At 44.7% G+C, this 24,436-nt stretch overlaps 1 protein-coding gene across 3 annotated transcripts in view; it reads right to left on the bottom strand.

Annotated features, from left to right (window-relative positions):
- LOC138766659 (uncharacterized) overlaps positions 1-22,554 on the bottom strand; it is a 36,081-nt gene extending 13,527 nt beyond the window's left edge. For all 3 annotated transcript variants that reach the window (XM_069944269.1, XM_069944268.1, XM_069944270.1), the window contains exons 1-4: positions 22,297-22,554; positions 19,384-19,662; positions 17,028-17,300; positions 1,275-1,334 (exon numbers count right to left, since the gene is read on the bottom strand). In XM_069944269.1, the coding sequence (XP_069800370.1) occupies positions 1,275-1,334; positions 17,028-17,300; positions 19,384-19,662; positions 22,297-22,549 (865 nt within the window). In that variant the 5' untranslated portion in view covers positions 22,550-22,554. The remainder of the gene's footprint in view (positions 1-1,274; positions 1,335-17,027; positions 17,301-19,383; positions 19,663-22,296) is intronic.
- Positions 22,555-24,436: the final 1,882 nt, after the last annotated feature.

The following is a 24,436-nucleotide window of genomic DNA, read 5'->3' on the forward strand; positions in this document are numbered from 1 at the left end:
ACTGTACAATATAGCAGCATGTGGTGTATAATGTATAGTAACTGTATAACCCTGATAACACAGCAGCTGGATATGTGATATATAAGTTACTGTACAGTATAGCAGCATGTGGTGTATAATGTATAGTAACTGTATAACCCTGATAACACAGCAGCTGGATATGTGATATATACATTACTGTACAGTATAGCAGCATGCGGTGTATAATGTATAGTAACTGTATAACCCTGATAACAGCAGCTGGATATGTGATATATAAGTTACTGTACAGTATAGCAGCATGTGGTATATAATGTATAGTAACTGTATAACCCTGATAACACAACAGCTGGATATGTGATATATAAATTACTGTACAGTATAGCAGCATGTGGTGTATAATGTATAGTAACTGTATAACCCTGATAACACAGCAGCTGGATATGTGATATATACATTACTGTACAGTATAGCAGCATGTGGTATAAAATGTATAGTAAGTGCATAACCCTGATAACACAGCAGCAGTTTGTAGATATAGGATGGAACTGCAGATCCCTATAATGCAGTAGCGTAGTACAACAGGCTACAATAGAGAAGAAGGGCTGCTGTCAGAGGTCTGTGTGGTCACATGACAGCAATGGGGAAGGGGGGGGTGTTCAGTATGAACCAATCAGGAAGTGAGAATCACAGAGATGTGCAGGAGGACAGTGACAGAAACTTCTCTATAGAGCAGTGAGAATGGCTGAGTGTGAGTGCAGGCACATTATAGCAGCAGTGTGTATAGCTGAGTGTGAGTGCAGGCAGATTATAGTAGGTATGGAGAGGATGGGAAACACAAGGGCTTACAGAGACTGCAGGGAGCATGAAGGAATGAGCAGGGCAGATGTGGGCACAGTATATAGCAGCACTCTCTGTCCGGGGAGAGAGGGGTTACAGCTATAAAGAGATTACCGCCACAGTCCTGTCCCCTGATGCAAGCCCCAGCCGGAAGTGGATCTGCTATGATTTGGAAGGGGACTTCCTGGGTCAGAGTACAGGGCTGTAGACCCCGCTATGCAGACCATGCCCCTCCCCCACTCCTGCTTCCACCCAGTACAGGGAGCTCTTAAACCAAAGCAATGCTCTTAATCAAGATTACAATTTTGAAAAACTGTGAGCTCTTCTTGCAAAATGCTTGCAATCTAAGATACTCTTAAACCATGGTACCACTGTGTGTGTGTGTGTATATATATATATATATATATATATATATATATATATATATATATTTCCAAAGTTCACAGCTTTCTTACCTGCACCTATGACAACGCATAGAAGGAACACTGACAGCGTTATTGTGGGAATCATCGCTGCTGTAAAACAAGATATAAATCCATTTAATCTGATGACATTCAGCGACATAAACTAAAGACAACTTACAGATGTATCCGCCTCATCCCTGGCACATAGACATACTGTACTGTATCCCTGAATCTGAGATAAGTTACCCTAATGTGATACACAATCTGTCAGCTATAGCAGCAGCAGCATGCATGCCTCCTCCCTCCCCCACACATTGACTGACATACAGGGCTCAACTTTCAGTAGTGAGCTGTATGTGTCATTCAGTCAAGGCAGGGAGGGGTGGGGTGGAAGCAGGCATGCATGCTGCAGCACAGCCTCTTTGACACTAGAGCTCTGAGCTCATGATCTACAGCTGACATTTCCTTTAACATTACTTCTCATTTAATAACATAATACAATAATTGCTGTGTTGGGTTAAAGGGGAATTCCCATCTCAATTAACATAGTTATACTTCTAGGACTCATGAAGGATAAAAATGTTTGCAAATACTTTAAACGAACTTGTCTTCTTCTGATACGCTGCTCTTTCCCTCTCATTGTTGACAGCTTGTTGTCCAGGTTACCAATCTCCACTCTTATTTTAGAAGAAACACGGTAACGATGAACTGGCTCAGTTGCCACTAGCAACCAATCAGATTCCACCTTTTATTCCTCACAGACTCTTTGGAAAATGAAAGGTGGAATCTGATTGGTTGCTAGGGGCAACTGAGCCAGTTTCACTTTACACCATGTTTGATAAATCTCCCCCCATATATCTATTCTAACCAGACCTTTGCTTTTAGAGCAGAGTGGTGGTTAGTAGCCTAGACAACGAGCTGTCAAGAATGGGATGGAAAAAGCAGCATATGAGGAGAATGTATTTGCTATAATATTTAAATTCATGAGTCCTACAAGTTTCAAGGGGTACTCTAGGCATATATTTTTCCATATAGCGCTAGATATGCTTTAAACTTTTGTGAGTTTAACCCCTTAATGGCCGCCTCGGGGAGTTCACAGCGAGACCGCGCGGCGACCCCCCCTCTGAACCGCTGCGGTCCCGGGTGCCACATGTAGCCCGGGATCGCGGCAATTAGCGGGATTGGTCCAATCCAAAGTTGACAGCTGCATCTATATCCTTTATGCAGTCTCATCCCTGGTGTCTAGTGGGGTGGATCGAATCCCCCCCCCTCCCCGGGACGTTGTCCCGGAGGAGCGATCCACACATCCATCACGGGCCGGGCTCAGCGCTGTATTGACGCTGATCCTGGTTAGGCACTCGATTGCTTTCGGCTGCAGCAGCCGAAAGCAATCCAGTGCCTATCTCATTGATCTATGCTGTATATCTATACAGCATAGTTCTCTATGAGAGATCCGTATGTATATACTAGAAGTCCCCCAGGGGGAATAACCCCAACTCCAGGAGGAATAACCCTAACCCCAGGGGAGAATAACCCTAACCCCAGGGGGAATAATCCCAACCCCAGGGGGGGCTTCTAGTATAAGTGTAAGACAAATAAAGTGTTGTTATTAATAAAAAGCCCCTCCCCTAATAAAAGTTTGAATCACCCCCCTTTTCCCATGTTATAAATTAAAATAAATTAAAAAAAAATCATGTTTGTTATTGCCGCGTGTGTAATCGCCCGAATTATTGATTTATTTCATTCCTGATCTCGCACGGTAAACGGCGTAAGCGTAAAATAAATCCCAAAGTGGAAAATTGCTAATTTTTTGTTGCATCAAATCCAGAAAAATTGTAATAAAAAGCGATCAAAAAGTCGCATATGTAAAGTCAAGGGACCGCTAGAAAGAACATGTCATGGCGCAAAAAATGACACCTGACACAGCCCCATAGACCAAAGGATAAAAGCGCTATAAGCCTGGGAATGGAGCGATTTTAAGGAACATATATTCGGTAACGATGGTTTGAATTTTTTACAAGCCATCAAATAAAATAAAAGTTATACATGTTATATATCGTTGTAATCGTAACGACTTGAGGAACATATATGACAAGTCAGTTTTACCCCAGGGCGAACGGCGTAAAAACAAATTCCCCCCAAATAAACAGAATGCGTTGTTTTTTTCAATTTCACCACACACTTTATGAAAAACTGCTATGGCCTTTTAAGCCCAAGGAGGGAAAAAAAACGAAGTGCAAAAATCTAAATTGGCTCTGTCATCAAGGGGTTAACAGGAACTTATCCCAGCATGGAACAGACAGTGGAACAGACACACACGTCTCCTATGCGTGGTCTTCTTTACTCTAAACATATATGAACCCAGCAAGAAGCACTAATAAAGCTATTAATTCAGCAATTTCGTTACCACAGGTCCTTCCCCAAGGGATCATGCACGCAAAGGAGCAGGGGGGATAGGAAGTTTATTTAGTGTAGTTACTGCTGGTCCAACAAACTGTGCATAAATCAATAGTAAATTTCATTTCTAATATATATATATATATATATATATATATATATATATATATATATTAACATAACATGTTCTCACCTCTCAGATATCCAGCTGCTGTGATAGCAGGTCCCAGGCCACAAGCTGGTCTATATGCCGCTACATTGATGATGTATCAGTGTAATATATGAGTATCAGAGCCATCGACTGGCCATGGCGGAGCTGTAAGTGATGTGAACGCTTTAGCCATGTAACAGTACAATGTCTTTTGTTATTTTAAACTGCATAGTTGACAATTATTATAGGGCAAATTCTTTCCGGTAACTTTCCAGACTATTTTTGTTCTATTGAAAGAGGAACAGAAAACTCTCAGCTTACTTCTACAGGGGTATGCGTATTCCCATCTCAGCCAACAGAGTTATACTTGTAGGGCTCCGGTGGTTGTCTAGGTTACCGACCACCTTTCAGCTCTAAAAGCAGTGGTCTGGGTTGTGTATATATTGCTATAGTATAGATATTTATATATACTATACAATGTATATACACTATGGGAGAGATTTATCAAACTGATGTAAAATAAAATTGGCCCAGTTGGAACCAATCAGATTCCACCATTCATTTTCCAAAGAACCTGTGAGGAATGATTGGTTGCTAGGGGCAACTGAGACAATTCTACTTGACACCAATTTGATAAATCTCCCCCCATATCTTTATACATCTACATTATAGCTATATACTGTATTTTTCGCTTATATTTCGTAGACCTCTCCCAGCTTGTTCTCCTGATCTCTATCGTCTCTTTGACATGTCAAAAGTTTTTTCCTCATGACAGGTACTCTTTAAGGCCACATTCACACAATATATTTTTTCACTCAATAGCGGCCGTTGTTGCAGAATTGTTTACATCAGCTTGTTTTTATTAACTGTCTCAGAAGGAAGGGGGGAGGGGGAGAAGAAGAGAAAAGCTCATACACAGATTTTTGTGTTTTCAGCAGAAAGCAGCAGCTGAGAACTGAGGGAAGGAGACTGAATAGATAATAGCAAATATGGTTTGTCTCATCATGGGCAGCAACATATTCAAAAATATTTGAATGGAATACCCCTTTAAGGTGTCCATATACCTTCAATAACTTGCAGCTAAAAAGGTTTTTTTTCCATCCTCCCTATACACATGAACATTTGATATGGCTGAACATTGATGTCCTCTCCATGTAGAAGGTAGGGGTGAGCCTCAGCCTGAATGCCCGGACACTGGCTTATCCAATTATAATTATAATTATTATTATTATATTACAGTTATAATTATATTCAAAAAATGTATAGTTAACATCACTTAAAGTGACACTCTCACCCCATTTTCACACTTTTACATCATTAAAAAGATTTAAATTACTAATTTTGCTGTCTCCATACCTTATTTTAGATAACTAACCATGGTGCTTGTTCTTGAGAACTTTTATCATCTTGTTACTGCGCCACCTGGGCGAGGCTAAGTCTCGGAAGCGCCACATCCCTCCGCCCACTACAACACCGATAACTCCGCCCCCTTTGTTACATCATTTCTTCTGGCCGCTCTGCTGTAGCGGCATCCATCTTGTTTGGCCCTCCCAGCCTTGATTGGGTGAGTGATCTCGTCCTGCAGCAGCCGGGCTGTGCTTGCGTTCGCACAGCCCGCAGATTGTGTCAGGCGCAGGCATGGTAGGGCTGTGTGAACTCCATGTGTGTCTTGATGTCTCCTCTCGCTGCGGCTGTGACAGCGTATGCACAGCCAGCAGCGATTCGGTGCGCTATTGCGCAGGCGCAGTGCGGCCGTCCTGCTTCCATTGCGCCTGCGCAATAGAGCATCGAATTGCTGCTGGCTGTGCATACGCCGTCACAGCCGCAGCGAGAGGAGACATCAAGGCACACATGGAGTTCACACAGCCCCACCATGCGAACGCAAGCACAGCCCGGCTGCTGCAGGACGAGATCACTCACCCAGTCCAGGTTGGGAGGGCCAAATAAGATGGATGCCGCTACAGCAGAGCGGCCAGAAGGCAGAGGGATGTGGCGCTTCCGAGACTTAGCCCCGCCCAGGTGGCGCAGTAACAAGATGATAAAAGTTGATTTTTCTCAAGAACAAGCACCATGATTAGTTATCTAAAATAAGGTATGGAGACAGCAAAATTAGTAATTTAAACCTTTTTAATGATGTAAAAGTGTGAAAATGGTGTGACAGTGTCACTTTAAGAGATGCAGAAATCTTAAAATATTTTTTCTAGCATTTTACCTGTTAGCGAATAGGACCATAAAAGTCAATCTGTGTATGACCCGTGTGGTGTCCCACCACTGGTGCTGTCTAGACTAGAGCACCCAAGTAAGTGGTTCTCTCAGGTACGCAAGTCAGAGATTTAGTACCGTGTTTTCCCCACTAGGTGTCGCCACTTTTAGTTCTTACCTATTGCGCGGCTGAAGGACTCAATGGGTTAAACTGTTTATACCATGTGTTTTGTGCTGATCGCTCTTAGGTGCTGGTTCTGCCTATCTTAGCTCTTCTTTCCTCTCTCTCTCACATACACAGCCCCACCACTCACAGGAGAGTTTAGTTTTAGCCCCTGCAGGAGGAGTTTAGCTTTGGTAGAAGGAAGTTGGGAGTTAGTAGTCGGAGGTCCAAATGGACGGATGTGTAAGAGACTGCCTCTTTGTCAAGATTACTCTATGCAAGCAACTAAGTTCACTATGTATTGCTAAGTTAACTTAGGGGAAGCCACCTAGGAGTAACCCTAGCCCACACCAGGAACCTCTCTATACAGTGCAGAGCAGTATCCTGAAACAAGAGGAACTGTCTCCTGTAGGACAAAGCTACCGGGAACAAAGCTCTACATATCCTACTGCGCAGTGCAGGATGACTGGGAAGTCTGCCAGCTACACCCAGATAACTGATGACTGGGGCTCGTATTACCCACCTAGGTTGGGTACTTCGCAACTAAGGGGCATAGGCGGTTCAGAGCCACTATTGGTGTCCGTGAGTATGAGTATTACTATCTCTTCTTTTTACACATCTGTTCCAGCAGAGCACATTTACTACTTGGGCAGGGCTTCTCTGGCAACCCCTCTCCTCTTCTCTCTCTGCAAAGCACTTACTACTTCTACCAGCACTGACTCTACTTCTGTGTCAGCACCAGCATTTGTAACCAGATTTTGTACTGTTCTAAGACGTGTACTGTTCATCCTGAGCTACAAAACAGCAAAGATATATATTTACTAAAGGCACAGGACTCTGGCCTATTTTTTTTCTCACCTGCACCCACACGCTCCACTGTATACTTGGGTTATCTCCCTGTTCGGTGAGTGGCAGTACCAACTACCCAGGTGGGTCTGCTACCACTCCAGGCTACCGTGACAAGTGTCCAAGTGACCCTCAACACTCCCGGAGGTTACCGACCATCAGGGGAAAACACGGGCATAAAAACACCACCAGCCCGTAAGACCTAACCCTGCCCGTATATCACTTTCGGACCACTGACTCTGAGTCTGTGCCACCTTTCACAACGCGCCTGCCATAACCTTCCGTTGAGCTGGTACTGCCTGCCACTCATCTGCCTAGACCAGACTCCGCTACCTGACTGCCATATACACCTAGCTTCTGTGTCCTACAGCAGGAGGGAAAACCTAGAGAGTACTCCACTCCTGGGATGGGCCCAGTCCCAGCCGGTTGGGTAGCACAGTAGATCCACACCCATCGGTGCTTTACTGTACTACTCAAAAAGAAAGACAACAAAACAAAAGGAACATGAAATTACCAATCAAAAGTCAAAAATAGACTTCACAAGCGTTGCATGGCCTACTACTTGACTAGGTTTACTAATGCCGTGGCCTGGGGTAGCTGTGACGTGTTGTTGAAGCTACGTGGGCTTGGGGTACACTTGGGCATTTGTCACGGTGGAAAAGACCAAAGTCCTTCAGCTCTTTTAAAATTCATTTATTTTATTGTAACAAATTCTTAAATCACCAATGATTTTATGAATTTGTTACAATAAAATACGCAAATTTTAAAAGAGCTGAAGGACTTTGGTCTTTTCTCTTGTGAACACCCCGGTATCCAGGGGCTGTGCCTTCGTGCTCAGCATTTGCTATATGAGAAGTACCTGTATATTGGCTGGACGCTGACCGCACCATATGATTTTCTACTTGTCACAGTAGCCAGGAGTGGTTTTGGATTTGCCTTTGGACACACGGGCACTGAGCTTGAAAAAGGCTTGGGCAGGTGTAGGTGCAGGTGCGGCAACACAAAAATAGGACAGAGTCCAGCACTTTACCAAAGGAATACTCTTCAGTTCAATACAGGTTGAGGCTATGTTCACACTACGTATTTTTTCGTAAAAACAGCCATGGTTAATATGAAAAAATATGTTTATTTTTTGCTGTCTACGGAATCCAGCCGAGATCTCTAGGGGCGCCGCAAACAACTGACATTGTCACTGTCAGTTTTCTGCGATCGCTATCATTGAATAGCAGACGCAGAAAACCCTGTCAGTGCACACTGACTCTGGATCTTTCCGGCTGCGGAGCTTCCCATAGCGCACAGTGAAGCAAGCGGCCGGAGCCGCTTGCTTCACTGTGTGAACTGACAGGTCTTTCTGCGGCCGGAATTCACTGAGTTCCGGCCGCAGAAAACTGACATGTCAGTTATTTGCGGCCCCGTATGGGATCCCGGCCGGAGCGATGTGTATACGCTCCGGCCAGGATCCCATATCAGATAAGGTTATGTTGCGCTCCGCAAAAAGTACGACCGTTGTTGCCGATGGCAACAACGGCCATACTTTTACGTAGTGTGAACATAGCCTTAGGGTGCATTTAGAATCTTAAATGTAGCATGTAGTCAGCTCACCAGTCCTAATCTACCTTGTAGGTGCACGGTAAAGCCTGGAATCAGACAGCATGGAATTCTGAGTAAAGGTCCAGCACTCCACTCACGTTGTATCTCCTTGGAGTGCTGGACCTTTTCTCTGAATTGCATTTAGAATGTTATGTAATATTAATTGCACACTAAAGTTTCTTGCGCTCTTTGTTTTATTTCACAATTATATGTATATACACAATAAATTAGCTCCAAGATTTGGCACATTCAATCTTTACACCTTATTTAATAGTTGAACTGTATACCATTGTGGATGTTTTGGTCATAGATCGACCTTTTTCAATGCGTATACATTGGTGGGTGGTAGAGAAAAAGGAGCGCCATGTATATGATAGTGTCTGAAAACTTTGTGGTGAGTGTAGTAGAGAGAGAGTAGACGAGAGAGTGAATACTTGTACCCATAGGCAGGTTGCTGGCCTCCTTAGCATAGTCCAGGTACGTTCCTCCATGAATCCTTGGAAATAACTTGTCACAAGAACCTCCTAGCTCCAACGAGTGTGTCGGCTAGACAGGTACGGTGTGGTAGAGTAAGCTAGTGACTCGGCCCCAGTAGAGCAACAATAAAGTGAATTGTACCTCTTAGTAAGAGTCTTCTAGTGCCCTTATACGCATACACTGTAAAATACTTTGCCTTGCTTTACAATGTTAATTTTCTGTTTTACTGTTTTTGTATATTGGATTTACATTGAGTGTATTGGTTTTAGCTTTTTTTGCAGTTAGCAGGATGGTGTCTTGAAATCCGGTCCTTGGCTGGCATACTGCTCTGAGGTTATTTGTCAGGGAATATTATATGGAGCCTTTAGGAGGCAGAGACTGGTGCATGTCGGACTGTGTGACCATTTTGTTGGTTAGTCCCCTGCTCACATAGAATCCCACAGGAACAAAGAGGAGTGTGATACTAAGCATCGCGGCCTGAGAGACGTGACTGCGATGGGGACACTAAGCAATGGTGATGCTGGGAGGAAAAAGAGAGAGCTGCAAAGTACTGCTAATGACTGATCCAAAACCATCCGTGAAGACTGCAGTTTGGTTGTGGAAGATCAACATAAAATCAACTCGAAATGATATAAAGTAAATGACAGACTGGTACATAGGAGTAGATGACCCTGCCTGCAAGGGAGGTGGATGTTGCAGTAGTCCAAGTAGGAGAACCAGTTGAGGAAGAACAAATTAGATAAATGCTTTTGAGGTCGGCAGGAGGTAGTAAGTGGTATGTGGTGTGAATGACGGATAAGAATTAAAGGTTATCCCGAGACAGTAGACTTGAGACGAGGGAGAGCGCAGCCTTTGGCTATGTTCACACTATGTAAGTTGTTACAACGGCCGTGATTCCTACGGAACTTACGTAGTGCTGCAGGTTGAGGGAATCCCGGCCGGAGTGTTTACACAAAGTATACACTCTGGCCGGGATTCCTAGTGGCGCCGTAAGAAACTGACATGTCAGTTTTCTGCGGCCACTATTCAGTAAATAGCGGCCGCAGAAAACCCTGTCAGTGCACACTATGGAGCGAGTGGCTCCGGCCGCACGCTCCATTGTGTGCAGTGGGGAGTTCTGATGTGGGCACGCAGGGGCGAGATGGGCGGAAAATGACGAATTCTGTTTCTCCATGTTAAATTTTAGACAGCTGAAGAAGAAGGAAGATATAGCCTATAGATACCCTGGGATCCTGGATAGCAGAGAGTTGACATCTGGACCAGAGAGGTAGATGTGAGCATTATCGGCATAGAAGTGGTAGATGAAGCTGTGAGGTTCTATCATTTGTAGAGATGGTCCGAACCCTCCGAGGTTCGGGTTCGTATGAACCCGAACACTCGGCATCAGATTCCCGCTGTCTGCCCGCTCCGTGGAGCGGGTGGATACAGCTGGAGGACCGCCTGGAAAACTGGGATACAGCCTATGGCTATGGCTGTATCCCAGTTTTCCAGGCGCTTCTCCCGCACGGAGCGGGCAGACAGCGGGAATCATTACCGAGGATTCGGGTTCATATGAACCCAACCAGAACTCGGTTCGGACCATCCCTAATCATTTCCAATAATGTCCAAGGCCAATTGAATAGAGAAGAGTAGAAGCATTAGGACGGAGCCTTTGGGGGACACCAACAGTGATGAGAGGGAGGGGAGGAGGTGCTGTGTGAGTTTTAAATGTTGAATGTATAGTTTGTATGGTAAGAGTGGAAACAGGAGAGAGCCTGGTCAATGGTGTCAAAGACAAGGAGCAGGAGCACAGAGAATTGACATGAAGCTTTAGCAGTTAATAGATCACTGGCCATTTTGGTGAGGGCGGTTTCGATGGAATGGTGGCAGAATCCAGATTGTAGGTGGTCGAAGAGTGAGTTAGATGAAAAATAGGAGGAGAGTTCAAGGTAGACATACATAGGAGTGATCAATCATGCACAAAGCCATGCCATCATACTGTATGGGAGTGACAGGAACATGCTCAACTGTGGCTTTCCTACTTGGCTATTTCTGTAATTTCCATAGAGTTGTATGGAGCACCAGAAGGCACGCTCATCCACCACTGGGAATTTGTAGAAATTTGGTATTCACAGAGTAAGCATTATTGTTGTTTAGCAAAGTCCAAGTTTCATTTCTGAACCGGCACATTCTCATCCGTCCTTCTTCATAGGACTCCTCCCATGCTCCTCCCGGATACTGATGTATACATCCTGTGTAACAGGAAAAGACAAGGACGGTAATACCAGAAATATTATATTTTCCTAAACTTAGTGTCTCTTCTTGGAAATTTGTTGTGGTACGCTGCCTTACAGCACTCTATTATGTAGAACATCCTCATAATATGGTATCAGATGGTGTATACGACAATCATTTTATGGATCTATGCAAAAACATATAAACCTCCATATGATCTCATAGTATGGGCCCATAGACTTCTCTCAAAATTTGATAGTTGTAGATGTGGTGTACCACCAGGGGTGTTCCTTGCCTTTACACCCCTTGCAAAAGCCTGTACTTCAAAGTATTGGTGTTAGTGAAGTATTACTTAAGTTCTACCACTAGATGTCGCTAGTATATGTACTGTATGCCTAAGTCTTGCACAGCGGTAGCAGTTTAAGGGTTATTGTCTCTGTGATCTGTGCACCAATGAGAGCTCTTTCTCTTTTCTACCTCTCTCTTTCCTCCTCTCTATCCTCCTCCTCTATCCTGCACTCTTGTAGGAAGTTGTCACATGGGGAGAGGAAGTGCAGCCACACCTTTGGGAGTCTTACTCTGGATTCTGTAGAGGAAGGACACAAGCCAGAATGGTTCTTACAGCGGTCAGACTTATGCCAGGTCCCCTGTTGGAGGACTCACAACTAGTCAGTGTCGAGTGTAGTCTGAGGTGTGATAGTGAACAGACACACATGGGAAGTAAGAGCACTCTCTTCTTGAAAGCAGCACTTCTATACACTATGCAGTGCTAAACACACTAAGAGAGGATAAGTCAGGGATCATCCCAGCCCACGCCGAGAACCAGTCTAAAAGTGCAGGACAGTAGGAACTGATCCGGATAGAGCAAAGTTGCTAGAAGCCTACGTACTCTATCTCGCAGCACGGGTGTCACCAGGAAACCTTGGCCACTCTGCTCATCCCAGGTAATGAGGTCTGGGGCTTGTGTCACCCTCTAGGAAGGGTCACCTGACACTGGTGGGCAATAGGTTGTGCAAAGACCAAAAGAGTCAAAACACGGGCACAAGTATTCTTTCTACTTTCAAGTATTTCTATCTATTCTACTTCTCAAGTTCCGGCAGAGCACAGTACTACTTTGGCTTGGGACTCTCTCGACATCCTCCTCTCTACTTCTCTGAACTTCTTCTACCTCTCAGCACATGACTTTTTCAAGCTCTCAGCACAGATCTGGTTACTAAAGTCCAAGGTATCTTATCAAGCCAAAAGCCTATTGTGTGTCACTGTATCAAGTATTCCTGCAGTTAAGAAGAGTTTATTTATTGTAACGGGACTCTGTGATTCTTGTCCAAGCACCTACAAAGTTATTGCATCTTCCTTGGCTCATCTCCCCTTTCTATGGGTGGCGGTACCGATAGTCCAGGTGGGTCACGATTCCACTTTAGACCACCGTGATAAGCACCCAAGGGACCACCAAATTGCCCGGCAGGTTACTGACCACAGGGGAAAGGGTATAGCCAGCCTCACTAAACTAAAAGCAGGTGTGCCATCAGACCTGTGTGCCCAACTGGCACTGGCGTCATGACAGCATAACACCTGGCTGAGCTATTCTTCTACCAGCCACTACTACAGTGGAGTCACACTTCACCATCTGGCAAGTGACCGTCCGCACCTCCCAGCGGGGCATCACCACAGAGAGCTGTAACACAGTTCTCTCAATGTGATGAGACTATTTTTAGGTCCCATAAATCACCATTTCCAGCCTGATTTGGACAGGGATTTAAGACGAGTGAACCAATTTGGAATTTATTAAATTTGCGTTCGAATTTCCCACAAATTTCAAATTAGTTTGAATGTGAAACCTAAATCATGTAGTACCTCACACCAGGTCAATCTAAGAGAGGAGCACCTACCTGTCCCTGTGAAGACTATCTTTGACAGGTGTCCCCCCTGCTCCTGTATTGGCACTTAGAATCTGATTTGGAAACCTAATTGAATCCAGCATTATATATGAACAAACTGGAGCCGAGATGAGTTTCCAGAGATTTGCTCATCTTTAGGTGGGATCATATGTTATTTTTGTTGGACAGCCTGCGTGAGTCCAATTTTAGGATCCTTAGCTGGTCCTATGTACTCACCTTTGTCCAAAAGGGAACACAGAACCTATTCTGAGCTGTTTAAGTGTCAGGAGAAAATATTATTACTATGACTCTAATTTATTTCAATCCAAAATAGATAATTCTCTACCGATCGTAAAACTGGTGAAGTTACACTGTAAGACGGCCATGTCAAATTCTGCCCGTGGGCCAAATCTGGCCATTATTTTTGACCCACCAAGGAAATCCATAGCCCATAGTTCCTGTCAGGTGGGAGGAGGGGTCCGAGTTACTGCCGTACTTACCCATAGGATGCCGATACATAATTGGAAATGTAGGAGCAAGGGGTTAAAGGTGTTATCTGGCGCTTAAAAACCTGATATTGTGCTGCAGTTATAAGAAAATTAGAAAGGGGTGCTCCAGCGTGGGGGCACTTTTTTTTGGTGACCGAGGAGGTGGCTGAAATAAAAGACGTCAACTTACCTCCCCGGTTCCAGCAGCGGGTCCCGCATCACGTCCCCGGTTCCCGGCCGCTTCCGGGTGTCTGACACAGCCCGAGACGCTACGTCTCAGGTCCGCTCAGCCACTCAGTGAAGGAGGCGGGATCCGAGCGGACTTCAAACGGATCCCGTCTCCTTCACTGAGTGGCTGAGCGGACCTGAGACGTCACATCTCGGGCCCGCGTCAGACACCAGGAAGCGGCCGGGAACCGGGCACTGGAGCCCAGTGATGCGGGACCCGCCGCTGGAACTGGGGAGGTAAGTGGATGTCTTTTATTTCAGCCACCTCCTCCCTGTTCCCCCCAAAAAAGTGCCCCCACGCTGGAGCACCCCTTTAATAAAGGACTTATTCTCACCTTACCATGCCTGGTGTCCTCCTGAGGTGTCTCCGTGTCCCCTGCTGACCGCTGACATCACCACTTTGGCAATGAACTGGTATAGAGGGGACAGTGCTGCGGCCAGTGATTGGCTGAATGTGTTGTCACTGCCAATACAAGTTCATCCTGAAAGTGGTGGCGGGCATAAGTCAGCAGGGGACCCGGAGACACTGCAGAAGGACACCGGGCATGGTGAGATGAGAATAGGCCCTTTATTTTCCTTATAACTGCACCAAAATATTAAATGTTTTTAAGCATCCAATAATCCCTTTAATTAAATCTTCAGGGAGCGGCCTTTACCTTCCTATCAAATGTTTGTCATGACATAGCATTTTATTATTAACATTCATCATAGTGTACAGCGCCTGGAGATGTGTTCCTGACATTGCCTGGAATGCCTCAATAATTACTAAAGTTGTCCTGCAAATTTGTCCAAGTTTTTGATTTTGGCTCACTATGTATTTGAGTTTGACACCCCTGCTATAAGACATACAGTAGGTATGTCTACACCATGTCATTTTTTTAAAGGGGTTCTCACCCTTTAGAATTTTTTCCCCCTTTGCACACAGCACAAAGTAGGATCTATTTGTCTTTTCGAACCACAATGTCCATTACATATTCTCGTGTAGAGATAAGGTCTAAAATTCTAAAACTATAAAAACTACCATAGTAATGGAAAGTTTTGTTCTCTATGAAAAAATACAACAAAACCAAAAAAACTTAACTTTTGAGGTTGAGTTCATGGGAAAGTCCCACATCCTAGATGTTCATAACAGCATTAGTTCTTATGGTAGAGAGGCCTTACCTGTGCGCCTTATTCTTCATAAGCCATATCAGTACAGCCACACAGATAACCGCTCCCAGTACGATGCCTATAACAAGCCCAGTAAACCCATTGTCTTTCATATCTGCAAATGGAGGCAATGGACAGGTGAGTTTTTATAGGTTGAATTTCTGTTATTAAACTCATAGTCACACGTCCATCTAATTCAGCTTATAATTCTACAATGTTGAGTAGAGACCAATTTCCCTCATCTAATATAAGAATTACACAGGCTGACGGGCTCCAGATAATGAGTGCCAATCAATGTGATCCGCTATTGTTTACGGAACTTTTAGGCAACTAAAAGTTTCTGGTTAGAAACTTCTGCTTAGCGACACTTTGTTATGCTGGTCAAATTTATTTCCATACAGCCCACTGATTTTAATGCATTGCAGCCTGGGCCAAAAAGAATGGCTGCCGTTTTCGATTAAAGCAGTGGCTGTTCTTTAGTAAAAAAAAAAGTACTATGTGTGAACATAACCTCAAACTGTACCCAGTATTCTACGCGTGGTCTTAGGCTAGGTTCACATCACGATTTTGCTATCCATTTAATGTATCCGCTCTATGGGGGAAAAAAACGGATGGTAAAAACGGATGCTGTTGTACGCCATCCGTTCTGATCTGTTCTCCATTAACTTACATTATAAAAAAAAACGCATCCGTTTTTCTTTTACATTTTGAAACATAGACAAAATTGTTTCCTGTACATTTTGCAAAACGGATACAGTGAGACGGATTGTAAAATCGTCATGTGAACCTAACCTAACAGGGTACATTCCCAGTTGTTGTTAAAAAAAAATTTGCGATAACTTTTAAAAAGATATTGAAAATTTTTAATAATTTGATCTTGTTCATGACCTACTGGAAAAACCTGCTTTGAAGTTAGTGGCCAAGTTTCAGTCATAGTCTAAAAGATAGGTACCCTGCCCCATTACTTGCTGGTGTGTTCGGATAAGTAGTTTTTCCTATTTCTGAAATAAAAGGGTGTCCTGAGACTTCTGACAAGTATATGTATATAATGTTGACTAGTGTTGTGCACCGTGCTTGACCAAGCACCTTGTGGCGGTCGGATTACTGCTCGGGATTAAAGGGGTTATCCAGCATTAGAAAAACATGGCCACTTTCTTCCAGAGTCTCCAGTTTGGGGGCAGGTTTTGTAGCTCAGTTCCATTGAAGTGAAGGAAGCTTAATTACAAACCACACCTGACGTGGAGACAAGAGCAGTGCTGTGTCTGGAAGAAAGTGGCCATGTTTTTCTAACTCTGGATAACCCCTCTAACATGAAAATTTTATAAATATTGATATTCTGAGCCTTTTTTGAACACTACCTGTAGCATCTATCAGAGCAGGGTGCAAGCGTTGTAAGTATGCCCTCCAGCGGAATAGCCGTGTTCCAGTGAGATCGTTGTGTAAGCTCTCATTCATAGAATGAAAATCAACAGAAATAAAGAAATAAAGAATCAAACGAATCAACAGTAATAAAGAGATTAACATCCTTTCCATGAATGGGAGCTTACACTATGTTATAGCCGGGGCACGGCTACTGCACAGAGCAGCGTCCCTGTTCAACATTTCCCCAACATTCCCTGGCATTTTGAAGGGATGGGTAAACCAAATATACGAAAACTAAATGCAATACGTTACTGCAAGACATATTGTTTACACGTCCCTTCAAGAGACAAAATCTACAAAAATTAGAATAGAAAAATGCAATGGTTAAACCAGGCAACCTCCGCTCCGCCAAGCAGGGGGCACCTGGTTAATTGTACGAGTCTTCCATTAATATAAATGGAGTCGAACACTCAATCATTAAAAAATGCTCAACTCGAGCAATGAGCACTCAAGCACGTATTTACTCAACAAGATTTCCACTATAATCATGACTAACCTCAACATTTTAATGGAACTTTTTACATTTTGATTGATAATTCTGTTTAAAGGGGTTGTCTACATCCTCCATCCTGCTAGACAGTCTGTTCACCCATCACTTACTTATTTTTTTCACCAGTGGTTCTCCAAGACTGGAGTGTTCAACCCGGCAGTAGACGTTCGGTTGCTGTTCCCAACCTGCTGTCAGTATTGCTGTTTTCTGGTAGGTGCCATCACCATTAGGGAGAGTCTCAGTGAACAGCACATTGTCCATGATGATTTCTTCGTCCTTCCATAAAGTTATATTGATCGGCGTTGGATAGAAACCAGTGGCTATGCACCTAAGCTCTGCCTCTGGTGTCAGTGACCTCATGAAGAAGTATACCTCCGGCTTACCTGAAATAGACATAAAAAAATCTTTTAGATGTGACTAGTAGGTTCCTCTTTAAGAAAACTACCAATAGAGGTGACAATGGTCTCCCAACTCTCCACCAACCAAATTTAAGTAAAAAAATGGAAGGAAAGTTAAACAACTTGAGGGAAAGGATGACACAAGGACGTAGAGTCTGATCCATCCTGTAAATCAGGGGGCATCAGTGAAGACTCTTGATTGAGTACTTCATTGGAATTTTTTCACTGATCTCCCTGAGCTAAGTGATTACTGTGTTTTGTTGGTTGATTTGTCATTGCCCCAACTAGCCAGAATCCTGCTCCACACTGACGAGGGGCAAATAGTCTGAATCGGCTGTCTGTGGATGGAAGCCTGCCTTGGCAAGCCCTTGTCATGTCGCAATACTCACACCTTGAGTTAGACATTGACAAAAAGGGGCCACCTTGTTGTTTCCCTTTTTATGTTACAATACTCGCAACCGAGTGTGACTTAAGGGGCTACCTATCAGGGTGGTGTGGTGCTCTCCCCATCATGGAGGCACCCTGTGGCAACAGGCTAGAGATATCTGGCTATCCCGTGTTTTGAGACTCGCAACCGAGGCTCCACGGACTCGTTTTCCATCCTGTAAATTAGTGACAATTTTTGAGTTGATGCCTGTTTACTGAGCCTATTACACAGCTTTAAGGGTACGTTCACACGTACCGGATCCGCAGCAGATTTCTCGCTGCAAATTGGCAGCGAGACTGGCTGCGGATCCTGTACTGTGAAGGTGCCTGTATGGGACCCGGCCCCTTTAACCCCCTGCATCCCGCCGCTGGCTGCCTGCAGCCCCGGCTCCTTTAACCCACCGGCCGCTTGCAGACCTTTAAACCCCCGGCCGCCGCCCGAAGCCCCGGCCCCAAGCATACATTACCTGCTCGGCGCCGAGGATGTGGGCGACGCTCCTGGATCCCCTCGCTTCCCATCAGCCAATGAGTGATTGGGGAGCAAGGGTAGCCGGGAGTGTCTCACACAGCCGCGGTGCCAAGCAGGTAATGTATGCTCGGGACCCATTCACCTTCACAGTACAGGATAACTAAAATAGTTATACTTGTGTAGTATACTTGTACCCGTCAAGATAAATATTTTTACAAATATATTCATCTAACAAATTTGTCTTCTTCTCCTGATATGCTGCTCTTTCCCTCCTATTGTTGTCAGCTGGTTGTATAGGTTACCAACCACCACTCTGCTCTAAAAACAGTGGTTTTGCTGGTGGATTTATAGAGATAGTACACCTATTTATGTATATTAGGCAATATGTATACACTATGGGGGATATTTATGAAGACAGGTGTACCAGTATGGTGGTCTTCAATAAAGGCACATCCTCTTTTTCCTGGCTAGATTTACTAAGAGGAGCACTGCTCCTAGTAAATCCAGTCGGCCCTGCTTTCAGCAGGTGTAGATTTGTATCATGATTTACACCTGCAAGTGAGCGTAAATCGTGACAAATCAGGAGGCCACGCCTGCTCCCCACCTTGCCGCACCCCCATGCAAGCCCGTTAGGTTAACATAGAATAGGGCAGGCATATGCCAGGGAGGTGGGGCAAATCTGCGCCGGTGGGGCAAGGCGTACGCCTTGGCCGCTGCGTGTATGGGACCCGGCCCCTTTAACGTCCGCGCCGCCGGGGTCGGGGCTGTGGACGGGGGGCCGGGGCTGCGGACGGGCAGACAAAGGGGCGGGGGCTGTGGGCTTTCGGCCGGCGGCGTGGGGGTTAAAGGGGCCGGGTCCCATACACGCAGCGGATCCGCTGCGTGTATGGGACCCATTCAAATTCACAGTACTGGATCCGCAGCATATTTCGCTGCAAACTCGCAGTGTGAAATCCGCTGCGGATCCGGTACATGTGAATGTACCCTTAAGCATCATGCAGATAGGGCCACACAAATAATCACTGGATCATTCGTGCAGCCGCTTGCTGCCATCAGTTATAAGCCGCACATCCCCCATTACACAGGGCAATGATTACCTTTTAAAGAAGTTAAAACAGTGCAATCCTTATTATACAGGGATCTAATTTTCAACTCCTATGTCTTATCACTTACATTTCTTCGATAAGGCTTCCTTCCCTGCCGCTATAAATGCTCGGGACAGCTTTTGGCAATAATTTTTCAAATAATTATATAGGCTCTGTATGGTGGTCTTGTCTCGCTGCAGGATTTTGGTCACAGCCTGGGAATATGCACTGTGATCCGCAACCCACACGCCATCCCTGATGCTTAAGTGAGCCAAGTCTTCTCCATTAAGGGCCAACTTGTAAAAGTAGCTGTCAGGGTCCTCATTGTATGCTACACATCCAGATAGACACTGAAAAGTCACAGACACTGAAAAGAAGTCATAGTTAGATGTTATCCCTCATTGGAAGATGAGAACAGGAGATGGGTATACAGTATGGGTTATGGTTTTTTTGTGCAAAGGAAAAAAGATTCTAAGGCGCGATTTACATATGCAAGTCCCACTTCTAGCATTCTTTGCACCTGTCAGAAAGCTCTAAGGTTAAATGGTGGATAAAGTACTGTACAGTTTCCACACTAGGAGTCAGTGTTTCTTTTAGTTAAATGTCCTTTTATGCACAGCTCAAGGAGTTAATGGGTTAATGTCTGTTATACCACGTTTTATGTGCTGACCACTAGGAGGTGCTCTTTCTTTCTCCACTTATTTTCTTTCTAGCCACCAACTCTAGTTGGAGTCTAGCCACCAAGGTAAGCAGATGCAGCAAGAGACTAACACTTCTTTCACAACGACTACTATGTTCACTATGCAGTGCTAAGAACCAACAAGGGAGAGTAGTCACCAAGGAACACCCTAGCCCATGCCAGGAACATGTCTAAAAGTGCACGGCAGTATCCTAAAGAAATAGGAACTGACCTCAGTAAGACAGAGCAACCAGTATATAAAGGTCTACGTATCCTACTGCGCAATGCAGGTAACTGGGAAGACTCGGACACCTAGCTACACCCAGATAACCACGACTGAGGTTGATACTGACCTACTGGGACAGATTCTACGCTACCATAGGTCAGAAGGCAGTCAGACAGTGTCTAAACATGAGTAAGATTATCACTTTACTCAAGATATCTCTCAAGGTTCCGGCAAAGTACAAGGCTAAACTGGGTTGGGGCTCCTCTGGCAAACTTATCTCCTCTACTCTCTACTAAACAAGCACTTCTACAACTTTTTCTTCTACTCTCCTCAAGCACTAAGTCAAGCACTTAAGTCTGTCTAAAGATTTCTACTGCCTGTGAAACGTGTACGGTGAAATTACAAAACTTCACTGTAAAGTTGTTATATTTTTATTCTAATGCATGGGACTCTACTCATCTCTGTTCCCACCTGCACCTGTACACACCGCCACACACCGCCGCACACCTTGGGTTATTTTCCCCCCTTGTGTGAGAGGCGGTACCAACGCTCTGGGTGGGTCAGTTGCCACTCAGAGTTGACGTAACAAGAGCCCCACAACAACCTGGCAGGTTACCATTTTGGGAACACTACAGACCGGCCATACACAAACAAGCAGGTACCAACATCACACCTGTGGGTTCACGACAACTAACACTTCTGGCTGAGCTAATAAACATCAATGAATAGCAGCCACAGAAAACTGACATACCAGTTTCTCATGGCAATGCTAGGGATCCCGGCCGGAGTGTATACTATAGGGGGGGGATTTACGAAGCGTACACCAATGAGAAGGTGCAGATTCGCCCCTTCTCCCTTGCGTACGACCAGCTTAAAGCAGGTGTAGATTTGGTACACCGGGCGCAGATTTGGACGCCCGACCGGCCGGATTCACTAAGAGGCGTACGCCTCTTAGTGAATCCTGCCTGGAAAAGGAGGGCTGGGCTTAATATAAGACTGGTAAAATGTTGAGGTATAACCTCACACTAGCGCTACACTAAATTATGCTGCTGTTCGTCAAAGGAATGAACACCCGTCAGTTCATTAAGGGTTAAATGTAACAAAATAGTAAAATCGACAGTAAGCGCAATATTAGGCAATCCTAGGTATGTAATAGTATATTATACCGTGCATAGAATATTTAGTTGGGAAATAGATTAGGTTAGTTACCTGATTATCCCCTCTAACAGCGTTGTTCGAAGTTTCCACTGTATGCTGTAGATCCAGTATCTATGCCGATTGTAGATCCTTCTGAAATGCTCAATACCGTATGATTCGCAACAGGGTAGTAAATGTCACCCCCGCTGGAGGTGCCCCGGCTGGCGGCACTACTCCGCAGTTTGTTTGGTGGCTGTTAACAGTTCAAAAATATTTTTTCCGGGAGTCGAGTGACGTCACTACTAGTACGGGTGCTTGGAAAGTACCAAGCTCACTAGGGGACTGCCAGCTACAGCACACTGTCACCACCTCAGAAATGGCCCTGGTGCTAACAAATTCCTTTTAACTGACACTTGGAAGTTATGCCCCCAGCAGGTTTAGGGATGGGAGGAGAAGTTACAAATGAGTGCACATGTACTGTGTACATAAATATTACAAACAAATATGCACAATACATAGAAAGATATAAAGAAATGCACATTACCTATATGTAAACATAGTACACAAAAACTCGCGCACGATACAAACATCATATACAGATATAAACAGATGCATATTACATATATGCATAGATAATATACACACACATGCACCATACACACAGACTCGCATACATATTTCCTGTACACACATTTATCTCTGATACAGGAAAGCTTCAGGTACAGCTCACATGCTGTCAGACTTGTAGCTCCAGGAGCTGCTCCAAGGCTGCAGCCCCTCTCCCCTCCTCCTGTGTCCCTACTGCCAGCAGCAGCACAAAGAGCAGGTAGAGGCAGCCTAAAAGGGCTGTGGGTTGTTTAGCCGTGGACGGCTGAGAATGATCATGTGTAAAAGGACCCAAACTCTACAACCTGTTTTCGTTGTGGTATATATTTGCTTGTTTGGTACATAACACTTACTTTTCTCAATCCCAATTTCCTCACTGATCCTCCTAATATGTATCTGGAAGTAATAGAAATAGCTGGTCAGAAACATATCGTAGAACATCCAGTCCGTCTCAGACAGGTTCCCTTTCGACCAGCTTTGCTTGAACACAATGTGACGAGTATCATTGTAGAAAGCGAGTGCTTCTATGTCCCCGATCTCCAGTGAGGCCCACAGGGTTAATGCTTCACCATCCGATGAGTTAAAACTTTGGAAAACAGTCAACATTTGAGATTCTGAGGGAAAACAGAGGATAAGCCATGTGTAGCCATCCTGAACATGTGGTCTAAGTGTTATATACTAGAGAGGTGCAGAATTCATATGTTTCCAAAGAAATGTATACTACCTTCAAAAGTTCACAGCTTTCTTACCTGTATCTCTGACCACACATAGAAGGAACACTGACAGCGTTATTGTGGGAATCATCGTCTCTGTAAAACAAGATATAAATCCATTTACTCTGATGACATTCAGTGATGTAGATAAAGGGCAATTTATAGATGTAGCCACCTCATCCCTGGTACATAGACATACTGTACTGCATCACTGAAGCTGGGATATGTTACTCTAATGCAATACACAATCAGTGAGCTATAGAACATGCTCTGAGCAGCAGTATGCATGCCTCCTTCCTCCCCCACACATTGACTGACATATGGGACTTGTCTTCCAGCACTGCGCTGTATGTGTCATCCAGTCAAGGCAGGGAGGGGTGGGGGAGGGAGCAGGCATGTATGCTGCAGCACAGCACAGCCTCTTTGACACCTGAGCTATGAGCATGATCTACACCTGACATTCCCTTTAACATTACTCTTCAATTATTCACCCAATGTAATACAATAATTGCTGTTTTGGGTTAAAGGAATATTCCCATCTCAGCTAATAGAGTTATACTTCTAGGAATTGTCAAGTTAAATATTTTTGCAAATACATTTATATTACATTCTCCTGATATGCTGCTGTTTCCCTGTAAATGTGCACTGATCTGATTTATTTGGGCCTAATACACGGGTCGATAATAGTTTACCAAGGGCTGCACTGACTTTGTTAGCGATGTCCGTGCAACCCTTGCCCATACAGTAAATACTTCACCTGTCCACACTCCCAGTCTTCTCCTGCGCTCTGTATGTATCCTGGCACAGCGCGCTGCAGCTTCAGAGTGGTCTGTCTGAGCTGACAGGCCGCCTAGCCAATCACTGGCCATGGCGGTCCCAGACAGTGATTGGCTGAGCGGCCTGTTAGCTCAGACAGGCTGCTCTGAAGCTGCAGCGCACGGTGCGGAGCGCAGGAGAAGGCCGGAAACATGGACAGGTGAAGTATTTACTGTTTTAGCAATCATCGGCAATGTATCGCTATTACGCGTAGGCCGATGATTTTAAGCCTAAGCCTAAAGAAGCGATCAGCCGACACTCATTTTATTGGCTGGCCATTGTCTCTATTACACAGAACGATAATTGGCCCGATTTGGCTGATTATCGCTCTGTGTAATAATGTGGTGTCCAACCACAGGTGTTGCTATTGGTTACACCCTTCGCAAAAGTCTGTATTTATGTGTAATGTATATGTGGTAATGTAGCAGTACCAAACTTCTACCTCTAGATGTCGTTATTACAAGTATGTATAACTAGATATTGCACAAGGTTATTATTTTTCTATGTATTACATGGATCTGTACACCAATGAGAGTTCTTTCCTCTTCTCACCTATCACCTTTCTCTTTATATCTTTCACAGGCACTCCTCACCCACTCACAGCACAGCTTACATGGGCTGTACGAAGGAAGTCACATGGGTAGAGAAGGTGCCAGTTAGTTGTGGTCTAGATGTTGAGAGCACAGAGCACATGCAAATGCTAGACCTAGACACAGTTTTCCCTCAAGCAACACTAGTAAACACTATACAGTGTTAAGAAAGGACACTCGCTACTAGAAAGGACAAGTCAGGGATCATCTCAACCCACGCCGAGAACCAGAAGGAACAGCCCACCGCTGATCCCAGGTAACAGGGTCTGGGGTTTGTGTCACCCTCTAGGACAGGTCGCTTGACACTGGTGGACAATAGGTGGTGCGAAAACCAAAGAGTCAAAACATGGGCACAAGTATTCTCCCTACTTTCA

Source organism: Dendropsophus ebraccatus, chromosome 10, assembly GCF_027789765.1.
Source record: "Dendropsophus ebraccatus isolate aDenEbr1 chromosome 10, aDenEbr1.pat, whole genome shotgun sequence".
NCBI classification, from domain to species: Eukaryota; Metazoa; Chordata; class Amphibia; order Anura; family Hylidae; genus Dendropsophus; species Dendropsophus ebraccatus.